The sequence below is a fragment of the Amblyomma maculatum genome, chromosome 7 (assembly GCF_055883805.1).
Source record: "Amblyomma maculatum isolate TAMU_Amacu chromosome 7, ASM5588380v1, whole genome shotgun sequence".
In the NCBI taxonomy this organism is placed as follows: Eukaryota; Metazoa; Arthropoda; class Arachnida; order Ixodida; family Ixodidae; genus Amblyomma; species Amblyomma maculatum.
This window is the reverse complement of record NC_139350.1, coordinates 82,328,718-82,343,189: the sequence shown is the minus strand read 5'-3', so window position 1 is coordinate 82,343,189 and position 14,472 is coordinate 82,328,718. Positions and strand designations below refer to the sequence as shown.

Sequence of the window (14,472 nt, the reverse complement as noted above, 5' to 3'; positions counted from 1 at the left end):
AAATGGAGTGGTGGTGTCTTTACGGGCTCTCTAACTTTGGAAATCACATTTATGATCTAAAGTCAATATTATATGTATTAGAAAACTTTACTAATTAACTGATGAATTATTTACAACCAAGAAATTGTCTGTTGTGCAACAGACTCCGAGAAGACGACGACGCTGAGTGTTGTGAAATCGGTGCCCTCATCAACGTTAGTTGTGCGGACAGCTTTGGGACTGTAAACCTTCCACGTAACATCTCTCGGTGGAGGTGAATCTATTCGATCCCCTGTCACAAGCTGGACCTCCGCAGCGGCCGCCACATCGGAACCACCACAATCACTACAGACGCCTCTACCTCTACAGCCGCCGCACCTGCTGTTGTAATGGCCCACCGCCGTGACCCCGGAACCTTCTGCGGGACCAACGACGTCGATGTGGACGACTGGCTAGCCCTATACGAGCGCGTGAGCAAGCATAACCGGTGGGATGCCACGCTCATGCTCGCAAATGTAATCTTTTACTTGGCTGGGACCGCGCGGGTGTGGTTTGAAACCCACGAAGACGAGCTAACACCTTGGGATATTTGCAAACAGAAGCTGCACGACCTATTCGGAAAGCCTATTGGCAGCCACATTGCCGCCAAAAAAGCGCTCGCCTCTCGCGCCCAAACGTCTACGGAGTCTTATCTCACTTACATCCAAGACGTCCTGTCTCTATGCCGCAAAGTCGACCAAGGCATGACTGAGGAGGATAAAGTCGGCCACACAGTAAAATGCATTGCCGACGATGCCTTCAACCTCCTGTTGTGCAGGGATTGCTCCACCGTGGACTCTGTGCTACAGGTGTGCCGAAGTTTCGAGCAGGCGAACCAGAGGCGCATATCTCACCGTTTCGACCGGCTGCCAAACACGGCTGCTAGCTCCGCCTGTATCGATATCCCGGCTCCTCGACCGCCTGCTAACGACAGCACTTTGACAAGCATTGTCCGCCAAGAGCTTGAGGCAATGACTCCCGCGGCCTCGCTGTCGCATACACCCGACAACACCCTGGCTACCATATCACTTATTAAGGCTGTTGTTCGCCAAGAGGTTGCGAATATGGGCCTCCCTTCTACCAGCACCACCGACACCACGGATTCAGGACCTGCCCCTCCAGTAATTGCTGCCACCTCAACCAACGCCGCTTTCTCGCCCCGATATCGTTACCGCAACCCAAATGAATGGCTTACCCACGACAATCGCCCCATCTGTTTTACTTGTTCTCGTGTTGGCCACATTTCCCGCCACTGCCGTAGTCGCTGGTACACGCCATCTCGTCAGTACACCTACGTCGACCGCCGCGGAGACTATGCCCCTCGCTATTCCCCACCTCGCCCCGACCAGACCCTTGCTGACCCCGGTTCCACTGTCCGTGCTGCCAACCGTTCACCATCCCCGCAAGCACGACGTTCGCGTTCTCCTCTTCCTCGCCGCAGTTCGCCACCATCATATTCTGGACACGTACCGGAAAACTAGCCAATGCAGCTCCCGGAGGTGACGCTGCATTTATGACCCGGACCGAAAAACCTCTGTTGAACCCTGCCCTAAAAAATAACCGTATCGAGGTCCTTCTGTATGGAGTTCCCGTTTCTGCTCTAATTGATACAGGCGCCCAACTGTCCGTTCTCAGCTCCTCATTTCGCCGTCACCTCAAGAAAGTCCTTCTCGTCCAGCCGTCTCGTCCACAGTTCGCGTCGCCAATGGCAGCCCTGCTGCCGTGGTTGGCATGTGTACGGCGCGAGTTACAATTGCTGACCGTCATGCCCCAGTGTTGTTCACCGTCCTACATGAATACCCTACGAGGTTATACTTGGCATTGACTTCTTAACAGCCCACTCTCCTCTTAGTGACTGCTCTAGCGGCCTACTTCGCTTGGACCTTCCGCTTTGCTCTGAAGACCCCTCCTGCTCGCCCCGCCTTCGATCAGCACAGTCTAGCCGCCTTCCTCCTGAAACTGCTGTATTACACCCCTATGTCGCCATTTCCACCCGTCCCAGATGGCGATTATCTCGCTTGTCCCATTACTGATGTCATGCTGCAGCGACACGTCACCCTTCCTCATCTAATTGTGCACATCTCCCAGAACCGCACCACTCTCCCTGTCCTTAACTTCAGCTTTTCAACTCAAGTTCTGCCCAAAGGAATTTCATTAGCTGCGCTGTCCCCGATTACCGATTGTGCCATTTCAGCTCTGTCTACAGATCATACAACTGCCGTCCCTGCCAACAACCTCTAGTCGTCCACATCGCATCATGATCCACTTAACAGCATGATTGCAGCTGATCTGCAACCTGAATTCGCCGCTGAGTTACACAAGCTCTTGTTTACCTACAGTGACCTTTTCGACTTCGGTACCCGCCCACTGGGTCAAACGACAGTTGTCACCCACCGCATTGACACCGGTGACGCCCGTCCTATTCACAGGTGGCCATATCGTGTTTCGCTTGCCGAGCGACGCGTCATTCAAACGGAGGTCAAAAAGATGTTAGAGAACGACATAATCGAGCCTTCCAGAAGCCCCTGGGCATCCCCTGTCGTGTTGGTCAAGAAGAAGGATAACAGTTGCAGATTCTGCGTTGAATACCGTCATTTGAATAAGATAACCAAAAAAGATGTATATCCTCTTCCGCGCATCGACGACGCGCTTGATAGTTTGCACGGAGCCAGCTACTTTACATCCCTCGACCTTCGTTCCGGCTACTGGCAGATGTCTGTCGACGAGAGAGGCCGTGAAAAAACAGCGTTCATCACCCCTGACGGCCTTTATCAATTCAAAGTCATGCCTTTTGGCCTAAGTAACGCCCCTGCAACTTTCGAACGGATGATGGACTCATTGCTGCGCGGCTTCAAGTGGGCGACTTGTCTATGTTAGACGACGTCATTGTTTTCTCGTCCACTTTTGACAGCCACCTCTTTCGCCTTTCTACCAATCTCGAGCTTTTCCGCCGCGCCGGCCTTCTACTCAACTCAAAGAAATGAAGTTTCGGCCATCGGGAAATCAAAGTGCTTGGTCACTTGGTTAATGCTTCCGGTGTTCAGCCTCACCTTGACAAGATACATGCCGTCAGAGATTTTCCCACTCCGCGTTCATCCAGCGATGTCCGAAGCTTTATTGGCCTTTGTTCCTATTTCCGACGATTCTTCCCGAACTTCGCAGTCCTTGCTCGTCCGCTCACACAACTCCTCAAGAAAGACGTTTCATTCTATTGGGGGCCTCAACAAGTTGCAGCTTTCTCAGAGCTTATTGCTGCTCTAACTACTCCACCAGTCTTGGCCCACTTCAACCCTTCCTCCAATACTGAACTCCGTATCGATGCAAGTGGCCATGGAATGGGAGCTATACTCGCTCAGCCACAACACGGCCGTACAAGGGTGATTGCGTATGCCAGCCGCCTCCTCTCAACACCCGAACAAAATTATTCTATTACAGAGCGAGAGTGCCTGGCGCTTGTCTGGGCTATTACGAAATTCTGCCCTTATTTCTTTGGCGGCCATTTTACTGTGATAACAGACCATCATGCCTTGTGCTGGCTTTCCTCTCTCAAAGATCCTGCTGGCCGTTTGGGGCGCTGGGCGCTACGATTACAAGAATACACCTTTTCCGTCGTCTACAAGTCCGGCCGGCTTCACCAAGATGCAGACTGTTTGTCACGTCATCCCGTCGACTACCCTAGTCCTACAGACACTGACGATGATGCATGTGTCTTGTCTGTCTCCGCCTTTGCTAACATTGCCAAGGAACAGCACTTATATCTTTCTCTGCATTCCATTATCCTCCGTCTTACCTCCTACCGCCGTGACCCATCTCTAGCCTTATTTGTGCTCCACGAGAACATCCTATACCGACGTAATATGCGACCAGATGGCACAGACCTTTTGCTCGTCGTTCCCCAACACCTGCATTCCACCATCCTTGAACAGTTCCATGATGCTCCCACGGCTGGCCACTTGGGTGTCTCTCGCACATACGACAGCCTGCGCCGACGTTTCTACTGGCCGGGGCTCTACCGCTCTGTCCAGCAGTACATTGCCGCATGTGAACTGTGTCAGCGTCGGAAGAAGCCCACAATTTTGCCTTCAAGTCATATGCAGCCGATACCCATACCAACTGACCCGTTTTCCCGTATAGGCGTTGACCTCCTTGGCCCCTTTCCAGCTTTTACCTTGGGGAACAAATGGATCGCCGTCGCCACCGATTACTCTACTCGGTATGCTATTACCCGAGCCATCCCGACCAGCTGCGCCACAGACGTCGCTGACTTCCTTCTAGAAAACGTAATTCTTCATCATGGTGCTCCTCTTGAACTACTAACTGACCGCGGCCGCTGTTTCCTGTCGCGAGTAGTGGACGAAATTCTCCGTTCGTGCTCCGTCCGCCACAAATTCATCACCGCATATCACCCCCAGACCAACGGCCTCACGGAACTTCTAAACCGTACCCTCACAGACATGCTGGCCACGTATGTGTCTGACGACCATCGAGATTGGGACCGTCATCTCCCCTTTGTCACATTCGCCTACAATTCATCTGTCCATTCTACCGCTGGATACTCCCCATTTTATTTATTATTTGGCCGACACCCGTTACTACCCTTCGACACCTCTCTACCCGCGGCAGACGCTACCAGTACTTACACCAGTGATGCCGTCATCCGCGCTCATGATGCCCGCCGGATAGCTCATGCCAGGCTCTCTGCATCCCAAGACTCCCAAAAGATCCGGTACGACAGCCGACACCGTGATGTCCACTACACTCCTGGATCTCTCGTTTTGCTGTGGCTCCCGCGCCGTCGAGTGGGCTTGTGTGAAAAACGTTTGCCCCATTACACTGGCCCTTACCGTGTTTTGCGCCCTGTGACCGACGTCACCTACGAAGTTGAATCTGTGGTTCCGAAGTCCCCGTCCACAGCTCCAACCTCCGAAATAGTGCATGTGTCCCGTCTAAAGCCCAATTATCAACGTTCTATTTCGCTAACATAGATCGCACCGGGACTGTGCTTTTCCCGCGGGGGGTAGTGTTACTTAGCTGTATTCGCTGTTCGTGATGAGGATGAAGGAGTGCAATAGACTCAGAGAAGACGACGACGCTAAGTGTTGTGAAATCGGTGCCCTCATCAACGTTAGTTGTGCGGACAGCTTTGGGACTGTAAACCTTCCACGTAACAATATATATATCTTTCCCCTGAACAGATTACATTACTAATTTATGTGATTATCGAAGTAAAAATTTAAAAAAAAATAGGACAAAGTACAATACCCAATGCTTTCCTTGGTCTCGCCGACTGTTGCCTCCTTTCATTCATGTATTATAACGAGCACCCTCATTTCCCCTTCATTTATCTGCTTGTAGCTTACGGGGGTCTCAGTTCTGGCACTCTTGTAGCCACAGGTAGCGTAAGAGGGTTCTAGCACAGCTTTCGCCCTCGCTATTGATCACGTCCTACGTGACGCTGGCGGTAGCACAGGACGTTCCACGTCCGCCGCTTTGGTTGAGGGTGGCGCTGGTGAACACTCTCAAGGTTCGTATAGAGACAACATTAATACCCAAGAAAGTAGCAGGGGGACAGCGGCCGATGTAGCTCAGTTGGAAGAGCACCGGACGCGATATTCGGAGGTCGTGGGTTCGGATCCCACTATCGGCACGTTGTTTTTTCTTCTACTTTGTGTTTAATTATCTTTCCCCTGAACAGATTACATTACTAATTTATGTGATTATCGAAGTAAAAATTTTAAAAAATAAGACAAAGTAGAATCTAGAATCTCCAATGCTTTCCTTGGCCTCGCCGACTGTCGCATTCTTTCATTCATATATATATATATATATATATATATATATATATATATATATATATATATATATATATATATATATATATTGTTACGACGTTTATTTAGACAGATCTTAGGCTGCGCTAGAGAATAGCACACAAGAGCGGGGCAGAACCAGCTTCATCTTCTTCTGCTTATCCCGCCAAACCTCATCTTCCTTTAATAAGGACCGCGGGAAGTGCGTGACACTGCCCCCTTCGCAGACGATGCCCGCCGGGCGAGTCAAGGTTCGTCACGTTGATAGAAGGGCTTCATGCGGGCCACGTGGACTACTTGAGTCTTCCGAGAACGACGCCCTTGGGTGGTCACAAGAGAGACAACAAAGTTTACTGCGCTGAGGCGTTCCAATACAACGAAAGGTCCAGTATAGTGGTGCAACAGTTTCTGGCACAAGCCGCGCTTTCGCAATGGCGTCCAAAGCCACACCAAGTCACCAGGGACATAATTAACATCTTGATGACGCTTGTCGTAGCGTTGCTTGTAGCGTTCCTGGGAGGCTAGAGTGCGAAGTCTAGCGAGTCGACGAGCTTCTTCAGCCAAAGAGAGAATATGCGCTAGTGGAGTTTCAGCAGGGAGTCAGAAAGGCAGAAACGTGTCCAAAGTGCTTCGGGGAGGTCGTGCATAGAGAAGAGAAAACGGACTGTAGCCTGTCGTTTCGTGCTTAGCAGTGTTAAATGCGTATGTTATAAACGGAAGGACTTCATCCCAGTTTTTGTGGCGGGAGTCGACATACATTGCGAGCATATTGCTAAGCGTCCGATTGGTGCGTTCGGTAAGACCGTTTGTTTGTGGGTGGTAAGGAGTTGAATGGCGAAAATGGGATGAGCAGAGGCGAAGTTCTTCTACAACTTCTGCCGTAAACTGTCGGCCACGATCGCTTATTAACACACGAGGAGGCCCATGTCGAAGAATGATGGACCGTAGGAGGAACGCCGAGACATCAGAAGCAGTGGCTGACGGTATAGCAGCAGTTTCACAGTACCGCGTGAGGTAGTCTACGCACACTATGACCCAGCGGTTTCCGTTGGAGGAACGGGGAAACGGTCCTAGAAGATCAATTCCCGCCTGTTCGAATGGGGTTCGTGGTGGCGTTATAGGCTGAAGATGACCCGGCGGTGAGCAGGTTGGGTGCTTGAAACGCTGGCACTGGAGGCAGCTGGCCACATAACGTTGAGTAGTTGACGCATCTTCGGCCAATAAAAACGTTCTTTAGTCCTGTGCAATGTCCTTGCGAAACCCAAGTGTCCAGCTGTGGCATCGTCGTGCATTACCCGAAGAACCTGACATCTAAGACTTGTAGGAACTACCAGAAGAAGCCGCGCACCTACTGACGAGTAGTTCTTCTTGTATAGTACACCGTCACGAATGCAGAATGAGGTCGTAGGGTTCCGGGATTTTGCTGCCTCAAAAAGCGGCGCCAACTCGTTGTCGTGCCGCTGCGCAATCTTGAATTCACCAACATCAGGGAAACTTGTAGAGATAGCAGCTATATATTCATCCAAGACCTCATTGTCGCAATCAGTAGTTTCCAGTGGCAACCGTGACAAGCAGTCAGCATCACCGTGCTTACGACCACTCTTAAAAGACGCAGTAAAATTGAATTCTTGAAGGCGCAAAGCCCACCGCGCAAGGCGTCCACAGGGGTCACGAAGGTTTACAAGCCAACATAAGGAATGATGGTCGGTCACAATTTTAGATGCACATCCATGAAGATATGACCTAAACCGTTGCACACCGAATACAACAGCTAAGCATTCCTGTTCAGTTACTGTGTAATTACGCTCAGCCTTGCTCAAAGAACGGCTTGCATACGCAACGACATGTTCATCGCCATTGTGGCGCTGTATGAGCACAGCACCAATTCCAACTGCACTGGCGTCAGTGTGAAGTTCTGTTGGAGCTGATGGACAGAAGTGGCGTAGTACTGGTCCTGATGTCAAAATAAACTTTAACTGATGAAAGGCGGAGTCACAATCGGCAGTCCACTTGAAAGGCACATCTTTTTGCAGAAGACAAGTAAGGGGATATGCTAGATCAGCAAATTTCGGAACAAAACGCCGAAAATAGGAGCAAAGCCCAAAAAAACTCCTGAGCTGTTTTAACGATTTCGGCGGTTTAAAACAAGTGACAGCTTCGATCTTTTTCGGATCAGGCCTGATTCCATCCTTGTCTATAAGATGTCCAAGTACCACAGTCTGGCATTCTCCAAAACGACATTTCTTGAAATTGAGTACCAGACCAGCTTTCTCAATACACTCCAAGACAACCTCTAATCGACTGTTGTGTTCATGAAAAGTTTTCCCGAATATCACTACATCGTCCAAATAACACATACAAATGTGCCACTTCAGCCCGCGCAAAACTGTATCCATGAATCTTGCGAACGTGGCTGGAGCGTTACATAATCCAAACGGCATCACATTAAATTCACACAGCCCGTCTGGGGTGATGAATGTCGTCTTTTCTTTATCTTCCGGGTGCATGGGGATCTGCCAATAGCCTGATCGCAGGTCAACTGAGGAAAAATAGGAGGCAGAATGTAAGCAATCAATGGCGTCATCAATATGTGGCAGGGGATACACGTCCTTCTTGGTAACAGTATTCAGACGTCGATAATTAACACAAAATCGCCATGTGCCATCTTTCTTTTTGACTAGAATCACAGGGGCAGCCCACGGACTAGACGATTCCTGAATGATGCCCTTATGCAGCATGTCACGAACTTGTTCTTCGATTGTTTGGCGCTCTGATGGGTATACACGATAAGGCTTCTGGCGGATTGGATCAGCAGTCCCTGTATTGATTCGATGCTGAGTACAGGAAATGGGAATCCGTGGTGGCGAGTCCCGAGAGAAATCGAAAGCCGCAGTATGTTTCGCCAGAACTTCCACTAAACTGTGACGGTCACTTGTTGGCAGGGATACATTAATCATGGCAAGCAATTTTCTCTCATCTTCTTCTGAGCATACGGTAGGCTGGGAATTGTCTGTGCTGAGCACGGCCACTGACTTAAAAGTGTCTTCGTCAAAGTTGGAAAGTTTTAGACCACGTGGTAATACAACAGGTTCGTTAGAGCAGTTAGTCGTCCACAAAGAAGAATGGCCATTCATGACTGCGATGATGCAGCGGGGAATCAGAATACTTTTCTTCGCGCAGTTGAGGGTGAGTGGTTCAACCACAGCGTCGAACGCATCACTGGCATAGCTGGAACTAACAACTCGTATAAACTCTGCTGACATTGCAGAAATGACTGTCTTCCGAAACCGAAAGCGTGCTAGGATGGGTCCGCGAGTTTTCACGCAAAGCAGATTCAATTCGAGTGCTCACAGAAATGTCTCCATTGCGAAAGGCGAGAGTGGCCCCACATTGCTCCAGAAAATCGAGTCCAAGAATTACGTCATGCGTTGATCGAGTAAGTACTGCGAATTCAGTTCGAAATGTGTGGCCGGCGATAACAAGATTCACGGAACAGACTCCAAGTGGGTTAAGCGGTTCGCCACCAACACCGCATAATGTTGTCGCACTATCCCAAGCAAACATAATTTTACGACCAAGGCAGTTTTTAAAAGCGAGACTTATAATAGAAATAATTGCACCTGTGTCCAACAATGCCATAGCACATACACCGTCCACAAACACTTCAATTCGGTTTTTTAACATCGAAATGGGCAGAGGCATGGGTAAGCTAGAATCTTTTGCGACCTCACCTCCATCGGCCGCACTCACTAGTTTCCCGGGGGTGGCGACCGTCGTCGGGGAGAAGGGGATTGTCGTAGGCGCCGAGATGGTGGTGTCAGGCTACGGTCAGAGGCCGGTGATTCGTTTCGGTTCAGTACCATTCTGCGTTCTTGTCGGTTAGCTGTTGTTCTGTACTCATTCCGGCCAGCTGTTCTTCTATATGAATCATCATTGTCAGCAGGAAGCCTTCTATGGGAGTTCACCCATTGTCGGCGATACTGCTGGTACGGACGACGGTTGCGGCAAAAGCGGGAAATGTGGCCGATCATTCCACAGGTATAACACACTGGCGGCTCACGTTCGTTCGATGAATAAGGTTCATCGTCGCTTGTATTAAACGCTTCATACTCTGGATGTGGTCGACGAGGAGGACGAGATTGCTCGCTGTTGTAGGCGTTGATGTTGAGAGGCTGGATGTTCGGGCGATGAGCAGCAGAGCATCGGGTGTCCGAAGGAGACGTAACAGAGGGATCATAACAGATAGAAGATGGGCTATTGTCTGACGAAGAGGTGCCACTGTAGACGGGTCTGACGTGGCCCCCAATATCTTGATGCCTCCGAAACTCTTCGCGGACGATCTGGCGAATTGTATCTGCCAGGCTTGTCGTTTCAGACACATCCACACTAGCGACAGTTGTCACATTAGGCAGCCGACCAAACATCGGAATGATACGGCGTCGCTTCAAAGATTCAAACGTGCGGCAGTGTCGTGTTACATCAGCGATGGTATTCAAATCCTCCTTACAGATGAGAAAGTTGCACACATCTTGCGCTATTCCTTTGAGGAGGTGGCCCACTTTGTCTTCTTCTGTCATTCGGTCATCAACTATTCTGCATAGCTTGAGGACTTCTTCTATATAAGTTGTGCAGGTCTCCCCCGGTACTTGTGCTCGCTGAGCCAGAGTCTGTTCTGCGCTCTTTTTTCGAGCATCGGCATCGCCGAATCCCGCTCTCATTTCTTCCATGAAGCGATCCCAGGTGGTAAGGGATGCTTCATGATTGTCAAACCATGTTAGTGCAGTTTCTTCAAGAAAGAATACCGCATTCGCCAGCTTGGTATTCGCATCCCAGCGGTTGTATTTGCTCACCCGATTGTAGTGGGTGAGCCAGTCATCCACGTCTTCCCCAGGCTTGCCATAAAAGTGTCGGGGTTTCCGATAAGGCTGTGGGGTGGTCGGTTGTGCTGCTGGCATGGGCGGCGTTGAAAGATCTGCTTGCGCCATCTCCGTCCGTAGGGGGGGGTAGCCCAGCAATTCTTCTGCTCCGGCGAAGTAGGAGAGGTTCCGTGGTGATCTTTACCCAGCACCTCCACCACACTTGTTACGACATTTATTTAGACAGATCTTAGGCTGCGCTAGTGAATAGACACAAGAGCGGGGCAGAACCAGCTTCATCTTCTTCTGCTTATCTCGCCAAACCTCATCTTCCTTTAATAAGGACCGTGGGAAGTGCGTGACAATCTATATATATATATATATATATATATATATATATATATATATATATATATATATATATATATATATATATATATATATATATATATATATATATATATACATATATATATATTTGCGTGCATTGTGCTAACTGGCAAAACTCGTGAGTAGAGACTACTAAATGATGGACGCACAGCGGAAATCAAAATAGGGTGAACGTGTTCTGTGCGTTTCTTTTCGGGACAGAGCTGAGGTGCTCGTACTCTGAAAAAAAAATTGTAAAGTACAAATGCTTTTTACTACTACTAGACTAGACCCCCCCACCCTCATTCAGTGCTCTTTCAAACGACGGAAAGGATTTTCTGCCAGAACCCAGCACACCTTGCACAACAAAAACACGCAAAAACGCTCGAAGGCATGCCTACGTTAGCCGATGGAATTAGCGCCTTTGACTGTCCTCTGAACAAAGTTGAAAAAGAGTACGTCGGCGGGTTAGTTGTGTGTATATAGCGCTCCAAAAACAAGCAAGAAACCACATACAAGCACAGAGAACCCCATATGAATGATCTTGTCGTCCAGTTTGCCGGGCTGCCTTTGCCGGAAATAAGGACATGATGTAGGCTATCGGCGACCACGGTGCTGTTCGTGTTTGTAAGGTTGAAATATGAAGGTTTTGCCTTCGACCTGAAAAAAAAAATGAAACTTACGTTCGTATACATCAGTTTTATCTTCACCTGCCACAAGTGACACCTTTTGGAAGGAGTAGTCGCGTACACGGGCAGATCGGCTCGTAATTATCAGTTTTTTGTCCACTCACAAACAAGGACATTTCTTAAAGAGCAAATTGACATATTTTGTAGGCACGAATGCAGCTAGACATGTCTGCTTAATGAATTAGGTATAGAGGGTGTTTTAGCTCGAAAGAAACAAGGACATGAAAGGGACACAGGACAAGCATTGTGTTCCTATTTATATTTTATTTTATTTATTTACAAATACTGCAGGCCCTTCTCGGGCCCATGAAGGAGTGGATACGAAGGAGGCAATACAGGGGAACAAGTTGGGTACATATATAATACAAAATAAGAATTCATCATCATAGCGGCATTGTGGTGGTAAGGATGGCAATTCAGGGAAATGAAAATAGCGGGTTCAGCACGGAAACAAGTATAGTTACAAAAAATAGAAAATGAAAGTCAGCATCATACTTTTATCGCGGTGACATTACTGATGAATCAATGCTATTGACATGTTCTGTGAATGATTTAACTGAGTTGCAGTTTACAGCAGCCGAGGTTAGTTTGTTCTAGTTAGATATAGCCGATGGAAACAGAGTATTTATCAGCATTAAAATGGCTTAGGGGTTGATGAAGTGCTTTCCCATGGTTAGTTCCCGAAGTGTGACGAAATGGTTCCTGGAGGTATGTTTCTATTGATATATTCCAATTACCGTGATAAAGTACAGAACTTTTAGTCTTGATGTTGTTATGCTGGAATGTCTAGAAAAGTATGACTATACAAAGCGTACTGCTCAATTTTGAATGCGTTCTAGTTTGCCCATCAAATATTGCTGGTGTGGACTCCAAATAATGTTAGCATACTTTAAGGTTGGCCTGACGAGCGTTTTATATGCATTAGGTTTTTCATTCCGTTATCTTCTTCTGAGGAAATGCAGCTTTCTTTGGGCCTTACGACATATGTTTTTAATGTGCTGTTCCCAGCTTACATTGATTGATAGTGTCACTCCTAGGTATGTTATATAATTAGTTTTCTCGACTGGGACATTGGCTTTAAAGTATGAAAATCTAGTGGCTTTTTCTTGTTGCTAAAAATTATGCTTTTTGTTTTAGTGGCATTGAGTCTCATTCCTCATCTGGTGCACCAAGAATGGATAGCCGATAGACATTCATTTAGCTTAATCTGATCTTCTATAGACCTTATAGAGAAAGTGAGGGGGGAGGGGGTGTTCAGTGGGAGCTAGCAGAACCCAGTTAAGGACCTCTAATTTAAGAAAGGAATAAGGTAAGAAGCAAACTAATAGTCGAACAAGTGCGTGTGGAGAGGGCGAAAAGATGTGCGGGCACACTGATGCGCAAACCAAAGAAGCAAAATCAAAGAACAAACGAAACGACCAATGGTTAATGTTATGTTTTAAAACTGCCGCCGCTTATTCGTGCAGCAGGTTCAAACTCCGCGCGAAAAATTCTTCACTTTCAGTGCTTTTATGTAAGCATGCACGAAGCCGCAGATTCACAAAACTGCGCTTACTAATGGACCTGGACAAAAACAGTGCGGCGAAAATATTTTTCTCTCATTATAGGCTACAGTTTACGACAAAATGGCCCTCAAAAACGTGTATTCTTCATTGGAAAGCATTGCCACCCACTATGTCACAGGCCGCTGAGCGAGCTGCCATCTCGTACGGCTTAGACGAACTAGGGGACTTTATCTGGAACCGGCGCGGCCCGCTGTGTCCCCACCCACTTATATATCGTGCACCGTGCACCGAACCCACAGCCACTGCGCTTACACTGTGCTGTTAAACTGCTCTGGTTTGCCTCTTTCGCAGCACGGTCGATGCGCGACTTATCCTAGAATCGGAACGGACCGGACCGACGGCGTCGCCCGTTAACATGTGTTCTGATGTCACTTCCGAAGAGCAACCGCCTGCGCAACTGTCATAAACCTGCGTCAAGCTGCCACTTTACCTTGGCCGCCAGTTCGGAATCTCCCCTGACACAGTGGACCCGCGGTGAACATTTCGTTTTTAGAAGAGGACCGCAAACTTAAATCCCCCTTGGAATGGGAATTCTTCGGAGTCGAAGGTGATCTATGCTCGTCCGCTGTCAGCTCGCTGCCAGCCTTACATGAACTTAAGCGTCCAAACGGCCGTGTCTCCGCCGACTGTCGATTTATGCGCCTCCAGCTTTCCGGTTCTGCCTTCGTAACCGTTGTACTTCAGCCCGTCGAGCACGGCGAACCTGTGCCGCAGTGCCAGATGGCCCGGCTTCATCCATTGCGAAGCGAAGCAAACGCACACACGTTTGTGCAATGCTGCCCAGCGACAGCCGCCACGTCCGCAACTGATACGCCCCTCTTTCACTGTCTTACTCTCTAACTGGGTGCATCATGCGGTCGCTCCACCCCTCAGTGTTCAGTCGCATGATACGGTCGTCATCACTTTCCCTTCCTTCTCTTCAAGTTCACGGAAAGATGGGTGGACAGAGAGAGAGCGGCCGCTCCACCTCCTCAATGCTGAACCGCGAGACGCACGCATAGCCACCTTCTCTTTCTCCACTTCAAGTTCATGAAGAGAGGTGAGCGGCTTCGGACAGACATCGGCGAAATCCGTGATTGCGGCTAGTAGTGCTACGCACTAAAAAAGATATGCCAGGGTACTTCAGAGAAATACAAACATTCACTTGAGTTGAGGTTGGGCTTTA

At 48.7% G+C, this 14,472-nt stretch overlaps 1 protein-coding gene across 1 annotated transcript; it reads left to right on the top strand.

The window, feature by feature from the left end:
• The first annotated feature begins 368 nt into the window (after nucleotides 1–368).
• Nucleotides 369–13,624, top strand: LOC146183756 (uncharacterized). The gene is made up of 2 exons (XM_084608421.1): nucleotides 369–1,185; nucleotides 13,599–13,624. Exons 1-2 carry the CDS (start codon nucleotides 369–371, stop codon nucleotides 13,622–13,624), a joined length of 843 nt encoding a protein of 280 aa, XP_084464547.1.
• Nucleotides 13,625–14,472: the final 848 nt, after the last annotated feature.